Source organism: Ctenopharyngodon idella, chromosome 10, assembly GCF_019924925.1.
Source record: "Ctenopharyngodon idella isolate HZGC_01 chromosome 10, HZGC01, whole genome shotgun sequence".
Classification (NCBI taxonomy): Eukaryota; Metazoa; Chordata; class Actinopteri; order Cypriniformes; family Xenocyprididae; genus Ctenopharyngodon; species Ctenopharyngodon idella.
The window spans coordinates 4578226-4596872 of record NC_067229.1 but is presented as its reverse complement, the minus strand read 5'-3'; the positions used below and the strand labels follow the sequence as shown (position 1 = coordinate 4596872).

Genomic DNA, 18647 nt, shown 5'->3' with positions numbered 1-18647 from the left:
AACATGTTATATTGTCAGAAATATGAAAAAGAAGGTATTTGATCCAAAACTTAGGAAAGCTGAAAACACACTGATTTAAAAAAAAATTTACGAAAGAAGTCAAAAGATAGGTGTTATAATTTATTGTTTCAATACCTTAGAGAAACTAATTTAAGTATTTTTTAAGCAATGCATATAGTACAGTAGACCGGTCCGCACACCTTACCAGTTGGTGGCGGTAATGCACCAGCTCGTTGTTTGCCAACCGCCAATAAACCCTAGAAGAAGAAGCGGAAATATCCTCTGGCGGTCAAACGTTGTATTAGTTTCACTTTTGAGGGTGTGTATATCCACTTTCTGTGAGTTTCTATACATGTAGGCCGGTTTTTATGTGTACAATACAGAAGCATTAGGTGGAGACATATATTTGATGCGGGATGTAATTTACGTAAAAGGAAACAGATCAGCTCGCACACAATTACATCTCAGTTGAATCGCTAGGTAGTGCTAGTATTTGTGTTGCGGGTGTATTATAAACAACAGAGGGTCATTTACGGTCACTGCACACGTGTATTAATGTTTCATTATCATGTAGCTTGAGAACCTCGACTCATTTGATGCTCTTTATTTGACTGAAAGAAACAACCGCCCATGTACGCGTGACATTATAAACTACCGCACGAGCTGTTTAAGCTGTTGAACTTATCAGCGTGTAAACTTTACCAAAAAGGTTTCAGTCCTGTGTTTCAGACATGAATGATTCCTCATTCTGTGTAGCTGAGGAGAGGTGTGCTGTTATTTCAGATCAGACCCACACTGAAGGAGGGACTCGAGACATTATCATCAGAGATATCAGAGATGTGGGCTCTTTTGACCAGTAAACAACCACCCACTCGGAGCACACTAGCATAGGTACTAAAATCTACCTAAACACTTCATTAACCATTTATTTGATAATGATTTTTTTTTTTTTTTTTGATAACACTCTTTGACCCCGTTACTCATGTTTTGTTCCCTGATCCTCAGGTGGCTTTACAGAGCTGGAAATGGAGCAGGAACGGATATCTTGAGCAGTCTTCATGTATTTGTGTCTGATCTTTACCATTATCAGTGGAAACTTAAGGTGAGATTTTCCCTGTTATGCTATTATAAAACAAAATAACTTATTGACAACCATCAAACACAAATCATGAATTGTAAATAATTGCATTTATTCTTAAAATAAACCAGACACTGGCATGATATAACATTTATTTGAAAGAAAAACAGGTATCAAGAATAGTTCTGCTTAGAAAGAACACTTGAGCTGGAAATAACTAAACGACACTCTCAGGATGTCACTGAAGGGACCTTCTCAACCATTTAGGTACTAATAAGGGGTAAATAAGGTACAATGGTGTACCTCTTGAAAAGCTACACATGACAGATTTTTTTTTCCTGAGAGTGTAGCACTGCTGGATCACTGCATAAGATCAGCATGCATGCCATATATGTTTACATTTTTCACAGTAATATCACAGTTTGACTTGAGAGACCTTTTTGTCAAACATCAACACTAATGAGTTCAGTATTATGTAGTAAAATGGCTTCCCTGTAGAGCAGAAATCAACGGTTTCATGTGAGTAAAATGCAAAAATCCTTGCAACGACACTGTCCACACAGACTGACACCTCAGACACACTCGCACCGACACACTGTTGACACCTCAGTCACACACTCGAACAGACGGGTTATTGACGCCTCAGACACACGCTTACTTTATTGACACCTCAGACAAACACTAACTGACATCAAATGCCAACATCCAGCAGCAGACTCATTCTCATGCACAAGCTGTTTATCTACCCAACGGATCAAACCACAGTTGTGTACAGACATAAATAAATGAGACCACGGCAGGGTTCACTTTGTCACCTTTTGATGACTGGCTTAGCAACTATGCTTTGCAAACATGAAAATGCTGCAATGGACCACATGATTTACATAATTTGTCCCTTTAGGGTCTCTGCTGTATGTCTTATCTATTTCCTGATGTAACGTGATTCTCACAATCCCAAAACTCAACCATAGACTCAGAGTCGGAGGTCGTTGCAGGAGGTTCCCAATGAAAATGATCAAATAAGGGTCTGATACTTAGAAAAACCTTGAAGTTTGGTCATCTTCTGAATGCGATTGGTGCATATTCCACATGACTCTCCTCTTCAACTTTCTGTGAAAATGTATAACACAAGATATAATAATAATAAAGTAACAATTCTTTTATAAACACATGGTATGGTTGTGTGAGAGATTTATGTGATAGATCATTTTACTATGAAAGCTCATTACGGCCACTGGGCCTGTTGCAATAATCAATATAGCGACTTATCTCACAATATAAGGAAAGAGCGGACATGGACAGGTGAAAAGAAGGCATCATTTGAGGCCTTATAGTGTTTTCCTGATAACTGCAGTATGGAAGAATAAATCTAAATTGACTCAAAGCCGCAATTCACTGATGCATATATAAATGTAACAACGCAAAATGTTGCTCTCTCACAGCTAGCGTTAAGGGGGTTTCACAAGGGAGAGTATTCATTTTTTGCATTCCACTTTTGCTGGGGTTTTTTTTCATTGTTTTTCTATGTAAACGTGCATTAGATGTTTGACCGTCTTTTGCAGCATCTTGTGTATGCATTATTATGCTGTTATATTATCATTATATATTCAGTGGCTTAAAAAATTGCCTTAAAATCTCAATAATATCATTTATCACAATTTTTTCTGGGACAGTATATCGGCCAACAGAAGTAGTAATCGTGACAGGCCTGACCACCACATAAGAAAAAAGAAATAAAGCTAATCATGGTAAATCATAAAAAAGTGACATACAAAGTCCGGATTATGAAATTAAAAATTCCAAATTATGACATACTGTACTTAAATCAGATTATGATATACGCAAGTCAAAATTAATGTCTTAATTTCAACATTTCAAGTTTTTAATCTCATTTTGTAAACTTTGTATGTGATATTTTCAACTTTTTTAAGTTATGTTTTTAACATTAATTTTTAAGTTTCTAACTGTATAATTTCGATTTAGTATGTCATAATTTTGACTTTTTGTTATAATTATGAATTACCAGAGCATGTTTTTTTTTTTTTTCATCTTAAGTGCTGGAAATGGACTTAAATATTATAGACAAAATCAAAAGTGCACACTGATCCACATATGACTCTCTGCTGAAATTATACAAATACTCAAAAATGAACAGTACATTTTCTTACCGATTTCTGTGTGTTTCTCTTGTAGAATGTCGTCTCGGCGTAAGTGATCTCGACTTCACAAGTCTCAACTGTTTCAGCAGCAATAGATGTATTAAAACCACAAAACTCTATCTTAACTATGTGTTAACTATGATTAGGGCTTTCAAATTTAACACCAAACTACATTAACAAATTTAATTTGCCATTAGGCCTATAACTTTTTCCACACACAAAAAGTTCCTAAAAGAGTGTATAGCATTAAATTTAGAGAGACGCATAAATCACACATATATTTACACATAAATCAAACTGAAATGGGATGTTAAAAAAAGTATTTTACATTCTTTTCATTTAATGAGCATTTAGGTTTAACAGGCACAACAAAAGTCATCATTGATATAGATTTTAATTTGAGCAGCAGCTGCATGTAAGATTATGTTCATAAAATGGAGAAATCTTTTTTATTTCTGAATTTAAAAAAAAAACATTTATGTTTTTGAATTTTCAGTGTTGATGTAGTTTGAGAAATGCAGTCTGTTTTTGGAGTGAGACGAGTAAACAGCAACGTTCAGTGTCATTATAAGCAAATAGACGTATTATGATGTGAGTGTTATATTAACTACAAAATTATAAGGATAATTTTAATTAAATGATAAAACAGGGCTATCAGCACATTTTTTAAAGAATTATTTCTTTTATTATTTAAAAGGATAAGATAACACTTGCCTTCTTTATCAATTTTTCTACATTTCCTGCAGATGCAGAAGATCCCGACGGCAGCAACAATCAACAGAGATCCAGCAGCAGCAGCAGCAGCAGAGATCAGCACTATCAGAGAGACTGAGACTGGAGGAGCTGAAGGAACTGAAGGAGAGGAAATGAGAGACAGTCATTAATGTAAGTGAATCTGTCAGTTTGATCTACAACAGAAGACAGAGATCAGCTCAATAAATAATCACATATATCAGCGCTGTTGTACCTGCACATGTGTGACAGAGTTGAGTGATGTCCAGATGTTGAGTCTGGTTGCTGATGGGATTGTTCAGCACACAGCTGTAGGTGTTTTTATCCTGATATTCCACCTCCAGAGGTAGAGAGAGACTGATGCTGAGATCAGACACACTGATGCTGGACAATAAACTGTTTCCTTTGTACCAGGAGAGAGTCACATGACTCACATTCACAGATGAACACACCAATGAACAATTTGATGATGATGATGATGATGAACAGTTTGAAGAGTTACTGCTGATGACAGGAACAGGCAGACGAGCTGAAAAACATGAGAGAATAAACAGGAATATGAACATGATATTCGGCTTGTATTTGATGTTGTGAATTGTACTGAATTTGTGCAATAAGTTGTGTTGAGTGTTTAGTGTGTTGACGGTCACTGAATCTGTCATCTCAAACTCTAAAATGATTAAACATTTGAATATGTAAATGTTTGGACAAATGATCTCTACTCACCATAGACAGAAACATTGAATATTCTTGTTGTCAGATTTGCTCCACTTATCTCTAGTTGATAAACTCCAGTATGTTCAGTTGTGATGTTTGTGATGGTCAGAGATCCAGTTTGATCGTCCAGCTTCAGTCTGTCTCTGAATCTCCCATCAGGAACATCAGATGTGTTGAAGGTTTTCTTCTTTTTCTTCATTTTAGCTATTTGAAAGTTTTCAGCTCCATATTTCCACAGTATGTCGTCGTGTTCATGTATTTCAGTAAGATCAGTGTTTAGAGTGACAGAATCTCCCTCCATCACTGACAATGAATCGCCAAACACACCTGATGAACAAACTGATTAAAGCCTCTGATGGTTTACAAAGACTGAAATCAGCTTCATTTACATGTAAAGTTGAGAACAGCAGCAAAAACACAAAACAAAATGTAAAATATCAATGTACTTTATAAGCTTCTACTATAAAGAGAAACTGTTAGAATTAAGCAGAAAGAGAAAACATTGCCGCAGCGCTTACAGATTGCTTGGAAATATATTTAAGGTAGCAGTTAATGTAGTAATACGGCAGCATAATTTATGAAAAAGACAGATAACCACATATAACAAAATGTCACAACCATCAGGCCACCTTCATCATAGTTTAATGCCACAGTATTACACTGGATATTCACACTAAATATTCTAGGATATTTAATGGATTAAACACATGAATGTATTAACCCCAGATATGAACTCAAAGCAAACAGGTTTCCCAAAACAGCAACAACTTTTAATTTAATTTAAAGTAACAGGGTTAAAGTTGATCTATTTTAAATGTTAACTAACACTAGGATCAAAATGATGTTTTAAATGTAAGTCTGCTTATTTTACATTTTAAATTTTGGCAGAATTATTAGATAAACCTTGATTTAATCTAGATTAATGTAATTAAGTAATCCTTACTGGTGCAACGCATTCCTCTTTAGTTTGTTTTAAAGTGTAGAGGACAATCAGTGTTTAAAGTTTCATAATTTATCGACAATAAATACATGATAATTATTGCAGATAATAAAATGAAATGAAAATACAGTTTTAATTGTGCTGGATATTATTTTAAATACATTTTTTGTAAATAAATGAGAGACTTAGATCATTAGATCACTGGATAGTCTCTTATGCACTGTAAGGTTCCTGCACATCTTGACTAGTGAATTTCCATGACATTTGTAGATGTTTATGAAGCAGATGTTGAACAGATATGAACCTGATATTTGAAAACAGCTCAACGGAAAGTTCACACTTTCTGCAGAGATTTCCATTATTTTCATGACGTTTTTTCCAGACCTGGAATTTCCAATGTAAACGTCCTAAACCCAACGGAGACCTGAATTCAAAGTTAGTATTATATTCATACAATATTCATAATTCATTCGGTACATAGCAGCAGATGAAAATAATCTAATTGGAACAGTAGCAGCAACTTTATTAGTCTGAAATTTAAAACAAGCAATAAAAATGTTTTTTATAACTATCTTACCAGTCAGACTCCAGCAGCACAAACAGAACAAAACCAACTTGTGACACATTTTCTTCAGTGTGTGATCTAACAGCAGAACTGCAAAAAGTGTTGCGTGAATCCTCCCATGACAGCGTTTGACACTCCTAGTTCACATGCTGCATTTGCATCTGATATAAAGTTATAGTTCTGGCCCTTATTAAGACTTTAACTGTTCTTAATCGATAAACATATTCATAATTTTTTATCAAAGGGTTCATATTAGTACCTCCTTTAGTGCCTTTCAAAAGGGTACCGCACCAGTGACAGCTTTTCTTCTGAGAGTGTAGTAACCCGACTGTTTCAAATGGCTAAAAGTAGAAGAATATTGTGTGAAATGTGGATGAACTACATTTCATGGTAAAATGAAGCATAACTCTAGTGATTTTAAAATTGTATATTTATTCCAAAACTTACTGAATGAAAAACCAGAGTACACAGTTAACCCTCATATGGCCCTCATTATACTCTCAGGTTCTTTGGGGTCCATTCGGACCCCACACATTTACAGAGTGATTGTGTAAAAAATATACATTTTTTAATACAAATGATACATATTTTTTATTTACTTCTCAGCTATATTTATGCTGTGTTTTGGGAGATATGTGGTACTTTTTTTTCTTTTTTTTTTACCTATTTACTGCAAAATTGCTCTACACCGTTAGTGTGCATATGAAATATTACATTTTTCTGAAGAAATTACATTAATGATCATCTAAATTAAATACAAGTTGTTTCTGGATATTGATCTAGGTGTTGCAGGCAGAATTCTGCCATCTGCTGGTTAGAAAAGAAATATTGGTACTGAAGTTTTAGAACTCAAGTGTTTTGACCATACAGTGGGTACGGAAAGTATTCAGACCCCCTTAAATGTTTCACTCTTTGTTATATTGCAGCCATTTGCTAAAATCATTTAAGTTCATTTTTTTTCCTCACTAATGTACACACAGCACCCCATATTGACAGAAAAACACAGAATTGTTGACATTTTTGCAGATTTATTAAAAAAGAAAAACTGAAATATCACATGGTCCTAAGTATTCAGACCCTTTGCTCAGTATTTAGTAGAAGCACCATTTTGATCTAATACAGCCATGAGTCTTTTTGGGAAAGATGCAACAAGTTTTTCACACCTGGATTTGGGGATCCTCTGCCATTCCTCCTTGCAGATCCTCTCCAGTTCTGTCAGGTTGGATGGTAAACGTTGGTGGACAGCCATTTTTAGGTCTCTCCAGAGATGCTCAATTGGGTTTAAGTCAGGGCTCTGGCTGGGCCATTCAAGAACAGTCACGGAGTTGTTGTGAAGCCACTCCTTCGTTATTTTAGCTGTGTGCTTAGGGTCATTGTCTTGTTGGAAGGTAAACCTTCGGCCCAGTCTGAGGTCCTGAGCACTCTGGAGAAGGTTTTCGTCCAGGATATCCCTGTACTTGGCCGCATTCATCTTTCCCTCGATTGCAACCAGTCGTCCTGTCCCTGCAGCTGAAAAACACCCCCACAGCATGATGCTGCCACCACCATGCTTCACTGTTGGGACAGTATTGGACAGGTGATGAGCAGTGCCTGGTTTTCTCCACACATACCACTTAGAATTAAGGCCAAAAAGTTCTATCTTGGTCTCATCAGACCAGAGAATCTTATTTCTCACCATCTTGGAGTCCTTCAGGTATTTTTTCATGTGTCTTGCACTGAGGAGAGGCTTCCGTCGGGCCGCTCTGCCATAAAGCCCCGACAGGTGGAGGGCTGCAGTGATGGTTGACTTTCTACAACTTTCTCCCATCTCCCGACTGCATCTTTGGGTTCTTCTTTACCTCTCTCACCAAAGCTCTTCTCCCCCGATAGCTCAGTTTGGCCGGACGGCCAGCTCTAGGAAGGGTTCTGGTCGTCCCAAACGTCTTCCATTTAAGGATTATGGAGGCCACTGTGCTCTTAGGAACCTTAAGTGCAGCAGAAATTTTTTTGTAACCTTGGCCAGATCTGTGCCTTGCCACAATTCTGTCTCTGAGCTCTTCAGGCAGTTCCTTTGACCTCATGATTCTCATTTGCTCTGACATGCACTGTGAGCTGTAAGGTCTTATATAGACAGGTGTGTGGCTTTCCTAATCAAGTCCAATCAGTATAATCAAACACAGCTGGACTCAAATGAAGGTGTAGAACCATCTCAAGGATGATCAGAAGAAATGGACAGCACCTGAGTTAAATATATGAGTGTCACAGCAAAGGGTCTGAATACTTAGGACCATGTGATATTTCAGTTTTTCTTTTTTAATAAATCTGCAAAAATGTCAACAATTCTGTGTTTTTCTGTCAATATGGGGTGCTGTGTGTACATTAATGAGGAAAAACAATGAACTTAAATGATTTTAGTAAATGGCTGCAATATAACAAAGAGTGAAAAATGTAAGGGGGTCTGAATACTTTCCGTACCCACTGTATATATCAAGCAGAGGGCCATTCATTTTTCTGGATGTGGCCAACTCATCAAATCGTTTTTTTTTTTAAATATTTTGTTAAAATATATATTTAAACAACAAAACACAATAAAATAAGTATTTTTGTGAAAGTTTAGAATTTGTTTTGGTTGTTTGGGGAGTTCAGACATGTCTGTTTGCAATAATACCATATAAATGTGCAAAAATATAACTAAAATGCCTCTAAAAAACTCCTTAAGACTCAGATTGTGTTTACAAAATATTTATTTCAATAAACCAAATGTAAAACATTATTGATTTTAGAATAAGAAATGATTAAATGTTTTTAAAATAAATCCAATAGCAATCTAAGAAATGAACAGGACTTGTGTGTGTGTTTGTGCGTGTGTATGCATGCGTGTGTGTGTGTGTGTGCATGCATGCATGTGTGTTTTTGTGTGTGTGTTAGGTCTCAGCTAGTCTCAGCCTCAGACGTTACACCCACGGACTGTTGGCTGAACGTCTGATGCATATGGCACACTTATCTGGAAACACTTCTGGTTGGTTGAATTTTACAGGATGTCCAGGAGATGTGTGTGTCGTGTTTTTTAACGGTCCGCCTGGAAACAAATACTGTGATGCCAAACCCCCTCCTGGAAGAAGAACTGTGACAACGAGCGCTTACCACAATCAACTAAATGCTGGATTTTCAAACGTATGTGATGTTCGCGGCTCCGTTGTTGCAGTAAACTTGCACAACGTTCTTGAATGAATCATTTATTAGATGCACGGCCTGTTATTATATGGACTATAGGCTTGTTCTAGATGAACTACACTACAGCTGGTCCAAAACGCAGCAGCTAGAGTTCTTACTAGAACCAGGACACACTCTGTCAGTTTAAATCTAGACTAAAAATGCATCTCTTTAACCTGGCATACACATAACTCATTATCAATTTATGTTTTCACATCCGTTAAAGGATTGTTCGGCTGCATAAATCAGGTCAGCTGGAACCGGGAACACACTTCCTATAACACCAGATGTACTCGTTACATCAGAAGAAGAATGGCATCTACGCTAATATTAGTCTCTCTGTTTATCCCGAGGTTTACTGTAGTCAGCCTCATCCGGACTGTACCCAGATCAGATGGAGGCCCTGTGCCTAGACACGACGACAACACAGCCCTGAAGTGTCAGCAGAGATTGTGTCAACTAGATCATCCATTGTGAAGGCCTCACAGACACGACAGCCAGTGGCACAGATTCCCAACAAAATGTCCCATATCAGCGTGATGAATACAATCTTCAACTAGATGGAACTGGATTAAATATTTTGACTGTTGCAATCCCACTATGACCTGTAACGCTGCCTCAATCATAATCACGCACTGTTCGCTGTTGGTCAGAGGAGAACTGGCCCCCCGACTGAGCCTGGTTTCTCCCAAGGTTTTTTTCTCTATTTTTGTCACCTGTTGGAGTTTGGGTTCCTTGCCGCTGTCGCTTTTGGCTTGCTTAGTTGGGGACACTTGAAATTTAACAATGCTTTTGATCTGCCTGCATTGACACCATTGTATGTGAACTGAACTGAGCTGGACGATGACATTACTGTTTTCTCCGGTGCTGATATATAGATAAATGAACTAAATTAATAACTATTGATTTTTACAATGGAATGAATCAATACTGAATTTACTTAAGCTGGCCAATGACACCATTTTCTTCTAGAGCTGCTGTGCAGCCAAAATTATTTGCCAGTTATCACTGCTTCTTTGACACAATTTGCATTGTAAAAAGTGCTATATAAATATAGGTGACTTGACTTGACACTAGCCTGCCACTGGCTGGTGAGATCTGCCCGTTGCAGGCGGGGGAGGAGTACAGAGACGGACACAAGTGTCAGGTCGGAAACTTTGTGCTTTCCGTAGTGTGCTGAACCAACAAAATTCATGGCAGACCATGCGATTTTTGCATTGATTGTAGCCGAAGAAGTGGATGCGATTGAAATAAGAACATACATTTACTAGATAGTTTAATTTTTGTTAATGTTTTGTGTGTTTTGTTTGAATATCAGATATTCAATATCAAGGTTGGTTAAATACAGGAACTTGTCTAAGAAAAAACACAACACGTTGTCCTTGTCATCACAGAATCTGACCAATGAGAATAAAGTGTGTCATCATCAAGGCTCTCGCAGCCGTTCATTTTGAGCAACTGCAGCGCCTGACCTAGGCGGCTGGTCTCGTTTTGCTCTCAAAGTACTTTGATGGCACATGTGATCGTAAGGCGGCTGCAGCGCCAATCAAAAGTCGGACAAATTTTCTAACCAGAGTGCATTGCTTTTGTTCGCCAGCCAATCTTTGTGGCACCGCATGAAGTCGAACAAGCCTATTGACTTCACATTTTCACGCCCCTAAACATGAAGCGGAACACAATGAACTGTGATTGGTTGCGTTACATGTCAGTCAAACGTCCTCTTAGGTGGTTCTTGGCCAATGAAAGCTGCAATAGAGTCCAGACCTTCTGCCGTCAGTCTGAAGGTCTGGCTACGTGAGACTAGGATTCACCCCTTTATATCTGCATTTTTTTCTGCATTTGTGGCTGATTTTTGTTTGTCAAATTCTATACAGATACTCTATGTGGCAGGCCCACCTGTGTGTGTGTGTGTGTGTGTGTGTGTGTGTGTGTGTGTGTGTGTGTGTGTGTGTGTGTGTGAGAGTGAGCATGTCTGTTCTAAATTGCATTTGTGCTCTAGTACCACACCTTCAATTCTGTGTGGAAATTTTCAAATTTATGCTGGAATTATTGATTGGGAAAAAAAATGAAAAATAAAATGTATTTTATTGTATTTCCCATTCATTTTCAATTGACCCTGAATGTGGCTTTTTTTATATAGTTTCAAAAATAGTTACAAAATCACATGCCAGTGAGATGACGTAAACAATGTTTTTTAGATAGGGAAACATCAGATGTGGTCCGAACAGACCCCGGAGGCCATATGAAGGTTAAAACAGTGTATGATCTCACAGCACTGGCTTTACTGAGGTTCATCTTCAGAGTCAAACTGAAACCTTCTGCGGTTGGTTTTCTAAACAGGGTTTGATCCATTGGGTGAACAAACATAAACTATATTGTCAAAAGTATTGGGACACCCCTCCAAATCATTGAATTCAGGTGTTCCAATCACTTCCATGGCCACAGGTGTATAAAATCAAGCACCTAGGCATGCAGACTGCTTCTACAAACATTTGTGAAAGGATGGGTCGCTCTCAGGAGCTCAGTGAATTCAAGTGTGGTACCGTGATAGGTTGCTACCTGTGCAATAAGTCCATTCATGAAATTTTCTCACTACTAAATACTCCATGGTCAACTGTTAGTGGTATCATAACAAAGTGGAAGCAATTGGGAACAACAGCAGCTCAGCCACGAAGTGGTAGGCCACGTAAAATCACAGAGCGGGGTCAGCGCATGCTGATGTAGTCAATAGCTACAGACCTCCAAACTTCGTGTGCCCTTCAGATTATCTCAAGAACAGTGCATAGAGAGCTTCATGGAATGGGTTTCCATGGCCGAACAGCTGCATCCAAGCCTTACATCACCAAGTGCAATGCAAAGTGTCGGATGCAGTGGTGTAAAGCATGCCACCACTGGACTTTAGAGCAGTGGAGACGTGTTCTCTAGAGAATCACGCTTCTCTGTCTGGCAATCCGATGGCTGAGTCTGGGTTTGGCGGTTGCCAGGAGAATGGTACTCGCTTGACTGCATTGTGCCAAGTGTAAAGTTTGGTGGAGGGGGGATTATGGTGTGGGGTTGGTTTTCAGGGGTTGGGCTTAGTTCCAGTGAAAGGAACTCTTAATGCTTCAGCATACCAAGACATTTTGGACAATTTCATGCTCCCAACTTTGTTGGAACAGTTTGGGAATGGCCCCTTCCTGTTCCAACATGACTGCGCACCAGTGCACAAAGCAAGGTCCATAAAGACATGGATGAGTGAGTTTGGTGTGGAGGAACTTGACTGGCCTGCACAGAGTCCTGACCTCAACCCGATAGAACACCTTTGGGATGAATTAGAGCAGAGACTGTGAGCCAGGCCTTCTCACCAAAATCACTGCCTGACCTCACAAATGTGCTTCTAGAAGAAAGTTCTCAAAAAAAGTTCTCATAAACACACTCCTCAACCTTGTGGGAAGCCTTCCCAGAAGAGTTGAGGCTGTTATAGCTGTAAAGGGTGGGCCAACTCCATATTAAACCCTAAGGAATAAGAATGGGATGTCATTAAAGTTCACGTGCACTTAAAGGCAGGGGTCCCAAAACTTTTGGCAATATAGTGTATGTTGGTGACACTGGGCATTCAGAGCGTCTATGTTTAGTTTGTAGGTGAAGAGTTTCTTACTGTCCTGTTGCTATTTACAGCTTTTTGAGATTATTCAGTCTGTTCCGTGTCATGTTTAGGGGCGTGAAATGTGAAGTTGATGTCCCTATACAATAACAGGCCACCGTGCATCTAATAAATTATTCATTCAAGAACATTGTGCAAGTTTACTACAACAACGGAGCCGCGAACTTCACCTACTTTTGAAAATCCAGCATTTATTTGATCCTGATAAGTGCTCGTTGTCACAGTTGTAAACACGACGGCATTCTTCTTCCACGAGGGGGTTTGGCGTCACGGCATTTGTTTCCAGGCGGACCTTTTAAAGAACATGACACACGTCTCCCGGACATCCTGTAGAATTCAACCAGCCAGATGATGACTTTGAAAATTCTGAAGTGTTTCCAGTCAAGTGTGCCATATGCATCGACGTTCAGCCAACAGTCCAAAGCTGAGACTAGCCATTGACTGGCCCTCACGTTCCCCAGACCTGAATCCAATTGAAAAGCTCTGGGACATTATGTATCGGAGCACCCAAGGCCGCCAAATAGCACCACAGACTTTCCAGGAGCTCACCGATGCCCTGATCCAGGTCTGGGAGGAGATCCCTCAGGACACCCTCCTCCAGGCGTTGGGTCCATTCACACTACTGACTTACATTATGAGTTGCTGTGATGAACTTCATGCAAGTTGGATCAGCCTGTAACTTCAGTTTTTTACATTAATTTTTGGTGTGATTTTGAATCCAGCCCTCAATGTGTTGATGATTTTGGTTTCCATTGACTGTTGTCACATAATTTTGGTCTTAACAAATTATAGAACGTATATAAATAAGGATTTTAAAGTTGAATATTTCATTCATTGAGATTCAGTGTGTTCCCGTAATTTTTTTTGAGCAGTGTATTTTTTTCAACTATTCAAAAGATGGTTTATAATTAGCTGTTACTTTCAAGAACCATCAGTTTTAGGAGCTTCAGTGTTTCTGTCATTGGTGAGTTTAATTCAGTCATTCACTGCATTTTCCTTATAGTACTTTAAGAAAAATAAATACAGTTGAATATTAAAAATCAATCCAATAAATGAAAAAGTGAGCTTTGACTCAGCATTAAAATATAATGAATATGATCTCTATCACTTTCACATGCACATCAAGTGACACAAAAGTTTGGTGACACAATTTTCACATTATGTATTGTCACTTGACCCTTACAATCACCTGTTGTATTGTGCTGCTATGTTGTTTTAGCTGCTGTTATTCAACTCCAGATGTCGCCAATCAAAAAGCAATGACAGTAAAAAGACATTTTATTATGATAAACCAAAGTAATCTGTGATTAATTGAGTTTGTTATTATTAGTATTATTTATTATTATAAACAGAGCAGTGACGTTGAGAACAGCAGCATCATAGTGCACCCTATCGTGTAAAAGTAGTGCTATTAGAAATGTGATTTTCTGCTTTGGCCACTAGAGAGCGATGATGTCCTTGTGCTGAATTTGCCCATTTTCAGAGAACATTCAAGGGTGGGATCAGTATTAACAAAGTTAGTAAATTTCCATGCATGTTGAGCTAAAAATAAAACACGAATCTTGATGTTCTGTATTTTGGGTAGGTCTACTACCTGAGTAGTAGCAGAGAATAAATATGAACTAAAAGGTGAGTCAGGGCCTGTATCAGCTCTTTTAAAATACATTTCTAAATGTCTGTTCAGTGGTAGCTATGTAACTAACAGGAAGACGCAATTTTAAAATTGTGGTGGTGCTTTAAGTGATAAAAAGCAGATGCGAATGATGTACAAAATACACACAGCCTACTTATGTTTGCACCAATAAAAATGTGCAACACTTTATATTTTACTACCAAATTATAATTAATTTAACTTTCAGTCGAATGTTTTTCTTGACAATTTCAGGGCACGTGAGTTCCTGAACATAATGCATGATGGGATACGCTTAGCCACGAATACCGCTCCGAAACGGTATTCAAGATAGTGTGGGTTTAGTGTGCATTAAGGGCACTGCACTTGGGCATTTTTAAGACATGGGACAGTCTTACGCACTTACTTACTGTTGCGTGCACGTGCTCTCAAGTGGCCAAGACCGCAAGCGTGGGTATTTCAATTCTGGGCAGGGCAATTCTGACGAGCAAAGTAAAGTATTCACGTGACTGAAAAGAAAGTGATCGCTGATCACGTGTTTCTCTGAAAACAATATGCTCTTCGGCATGGAGCTTCACGAGAAATTGCTGCATACTCGATACGCGCTTTGAAGCTTCAGTAGCTATGTAACATAGCTGACACCATATAAACAATACCGGCAGGTCTAATGTCAACTAACATTGTTGTTCCTGCGCACATGTTCTAGGCATATTTCTAAGTTTAGAAATCTGTTCTCTGAGGTCAATAAAACAGACTCTTAAGGCACCACTTTCTCATCACGTCTCTCCGACCACGACAAACACAGAAGTCTACCGTTAGCCTATAACCCACGATAACGGCTGAATCCCAAATGGCACACTTCTATGCACTTTCGGCCTCGTGGATTTACAATGGCTGCCGCGTGCGCGTGTCTGTTAAGTCCACGAGACTCTAGGGTGTCCCATTCATCATTTTAGGTTTCAGAAGGGTGCTCGTGAGCGCCCCCTTTGCGGCTGCTATGCGCCCTCGATGCGCACTTCAGATGAGCCCGCAAGTCTGAGAGCTACGCAGAGGACTTTACCCGGCAGTCAAAGTGGCATTACGTCACGAAAGTGCATACTCGGGAAGACCGTGAGGGTTTAGGGTGCCATTTGGGATTCAGCCAATAAAGAGTTAACTCGCTTTCTTCCAGCAAATACAAAAGGTGTTGTGCAGAAAGTTAAGGACTGACAGTTACAGTTCAATTTTATTGTATGGAATAAAGATGCAATACTAGTGAATGGTGACTGAGGCTGTCAATCGGCAAGAAACTCGTTCAGGAATGTAACGGTGAATGTGTCAGTTTGATCTACAACAGAAGACAGAGATCAGCTCAGTAAATAATCACATATATCAGCTCTGTCGTACCTGAACATGTGTGACAGAGTTGAGTGATGTCCAGATGTTGAGTCTGGTTGCTGATCACTCACATTCACAGCTGAACACAACAATGAACAATTTTGACAGATACATGTAAGATACGGATAAATCTAAGCAGCACTCTTGTTTTCAGTTAAATGTGTTGAGTGTGTTGACGTTCAGTGAGTGTTTCCATCATCTCAAAATACAAAATGATTTTTATAATATATCACCCTTCACTTGGAGTTAGACTGGTTTTAAATATTTGGGTGTGGTGATAACGTCCAACCTTGAGGATCTGTTTAGCAATAACTATCTTCCGTTAAATAAAAAAATAAAGGATGACTTAAATTATTGGTCTCTATTGCCCATCTCTCTCCTGGGAAGAATCAATATGGTTAAAATGAATGTACTGCCACGCTATAATTATCTTTTTCAATTTCTACCATTCTACCAAACTGTGTTTATAAAGCACATTTGTTATAGCAAATTCTGGTCAGTTGAAACTGTTTACTTGATAATGCAATCATCATATCATGTCCTGGTTCACTGATCTCACCCAGAGTGTGATCTCTGACTGCATCAACTGTTAGTTTTGCATTATAATATTATCAAGTAATCACGGTCAGATATACTTTTTTTTCTTCTTTTTTTTCTCCAAATTCATTATACAGAAAGTGTTTTGAGCAGTGTCTTTCAGACTCGCACAAACATCAAGAATCAGCGTATGAACCTCAACAATGCTGACAATAAACAAAAAGCTTTTTTTGTGACTTATGTGATGCTCAGAGTTGATCTGTTAAGCTGAAAATTTTGTTGTTGAGGTTCATACGCTGAATCTTGATGTCTGTGCGAGTCTACATTATCCTGTCTGAGTAAAGATTTAAAAACTTTCAAAATATCAAAGCAGGACAGGACTATATGTGGTAGTATTATAGGGCTACAATAACATGAAACAACTTAATCTGAATACTATATCAGAGAACAGACTCTGGATGAGATCAGTGAATCAGGCCACTATGATGAGGGTATCATCATCATCAAGCAACTAAGATTAACAGTAAGTAATCTTATCTGATCTTCTTCTGCAATGTATTTACTGTAACAAATGTGCTTTGAAAACACAATTACAACAGGCAAAAAAATTATGTTAAAAAGTCAAGGGTCAAGAGACCAACTAAAGCAAACACTTACCTCTATAATGGTGACTTCAAAATGTATTATTTTAAATAAAACATCAACATCTAAACCTCTGTTAATTCTCATTCCCCTGGTTTCACAGACAAGGCTTAAGCTAGTCCCCCATGCATGTTTGAGCTATCTTAACTAAAAATAACTTGCACTGACATATCAGAAAATATGTCAGTGCCATTGTTTTGTCTCAAGATGCACACTAGTAATGTTTTATTCTAAGGCATTTTTATAAAACCGGTTTAAATAGGCTAATTTAACTAATACTTAGCCCTGGCATAATCTAATCCCTGTTTGTGAAACCAGGCCATTAAGAAGTTTGAATGGTTTGTAATAAGTGAAGATGCTGAGCTCTAGATAGATCTGTTAGTGTTTAATGTTCTGTTTCTGTTGTCTGAGTTTTGTGAGGTTATCGTTGTGCTGGAAAGTAGAGCCTGTGCTTCAGTCAGTGATGAGCTGAGAAATACTGATGTTCTGCTGCATGTTTCTTTTTTTAAAGACAGTAACTGTGTAACTGCTGATGCAGTAGTTACATTAACTCATGCATGTGTGCTGTAAAGACTTGATTGCAAGAGACTGACATTTCACAGACAATGTTTCACAATAATAATCCTGGTTAATATCTGTAAAGTAACTGTTTTTGTAAAACATTTAAAAAATAAATAAACTGGATATTTTACCTTAATTTTACAGTTTGGCAGATGCTTCTGCCAATCATTGACTGTTTCTTTTTTAATGATCATTAACCATTATTTTCATTAATGATGAAAGTTTGGCTCCGTGTGCTGCCATGCATTTCACTGTTTTTTATGTTTGTTTGTTTGTTTGTTTTTTTGTACAGAGTAGTTAAAAAAGGATTAGATTAAAAATGACATTAAAATACACTGTATTTCCTGAAGATAACGTGGTTCTCAACCTTTTTGCCCTATTAGGAAATATTCCAGGGCCCCACATGAGACTCTTATGGTTCTACATAGCGCCATTTGACAAAGGTGTACCTTTAAAGATAGGTGCTATATAGCACTTAAAGTGGTTCCCCTATGATTACAAGCCAATGAACCACTTCTAGTGCTATTTAGCATCATTTTTGTTTAGAGTGTAGGCTCTTTACAGACTGTTTACAAATGATTTATAGTTAAATATCTTCCGTCTCTCATTGTTAATCTTGCAGCTCATCTTCTGAGACAGAATGAAAGCTGCTGTGGTTTTCTTCAGAGATGTGGTTTGATCTGGACAAACATCTCGTAGGTGAAGAAGTTTCTTCCTATCTTCTTATGAACCTCAAAACAGCTTTACACTTAAAAAAAATACTGTATCCATTAAAAGAAATGTCAAATCTGAGTCAGAAAGTTAAATAATACACCAGACTTAGACATTTCCCTGGCTGATAGCTGTAAGCAGTTATAGACAGAGAAAATAGTCA

At 38.1% G+C, this 18647-nt stretch overlaps 3 protein-coding genes across 5 annotated transcripts in view; all 3 read right to left on the bottom strand.

The window, feature by feature from the left end:
- LOC127519831 (SLAM family member 5-like) overlaps window positions 1-18647 on the bottom strand; it is a 132926-nt gene that overhangs the window by 29419 nt on the left and 84860 nt on the right. The window lies entirely within an intron of this gene.
- LOC127519849 (SLAM family member 9-like) overlaps window positions 1166-18647 on the bottom strand; it is a 41008-nt gene continuing 23526 nt past the window's right edge. Inside the window, exon 6 of the mRNA XM_051907510.1 lies at window positions 1166-1893. The gene's annotated coding sequence lies outside the window, so the exon portion shown is untranslated. The remainder of the gene's footprint in view (window positions 1894-18647) is intronic.
- On the bottom strand, window positions 1970-7107 carry LOC127519822 (SLAM family member 5-like). Of its 3 annotated transcripts, XM_051907444.1 has the most exons (7): window positions 6204-7107; window positions 5931-6050; window positions 4696-5013; window positions 4205-4498; window positions 3952-4089; window positions 3247-3314; window positions 1970-2188 (listed from the first exon to the last, which is right to left on the bottom strand). In XM_051907444.1, the coding sequence occupies exons 2-7, from the start codon at window positions 5992-5994 to the stop codon at window positions 2135-2137; spliced, it is 936 nt and encodes a 311-aa protein (XP_051763404.1). In that variant the 5' UTR covers window positions 5995-6050; window positions 6204-7107; the 3' UTR covers window positions 1970-2134. The 3 variants fall into 3 exon arrangements, with proteins under 3 accessions (XP_051763404.1, XP_051763405.1, XP_051763406.1); XM_051907445.1 differs by lacking the exon at window positions 5931-6050; XM_051907446.1 differs by having other exon boundaries at window positions 4696-7107.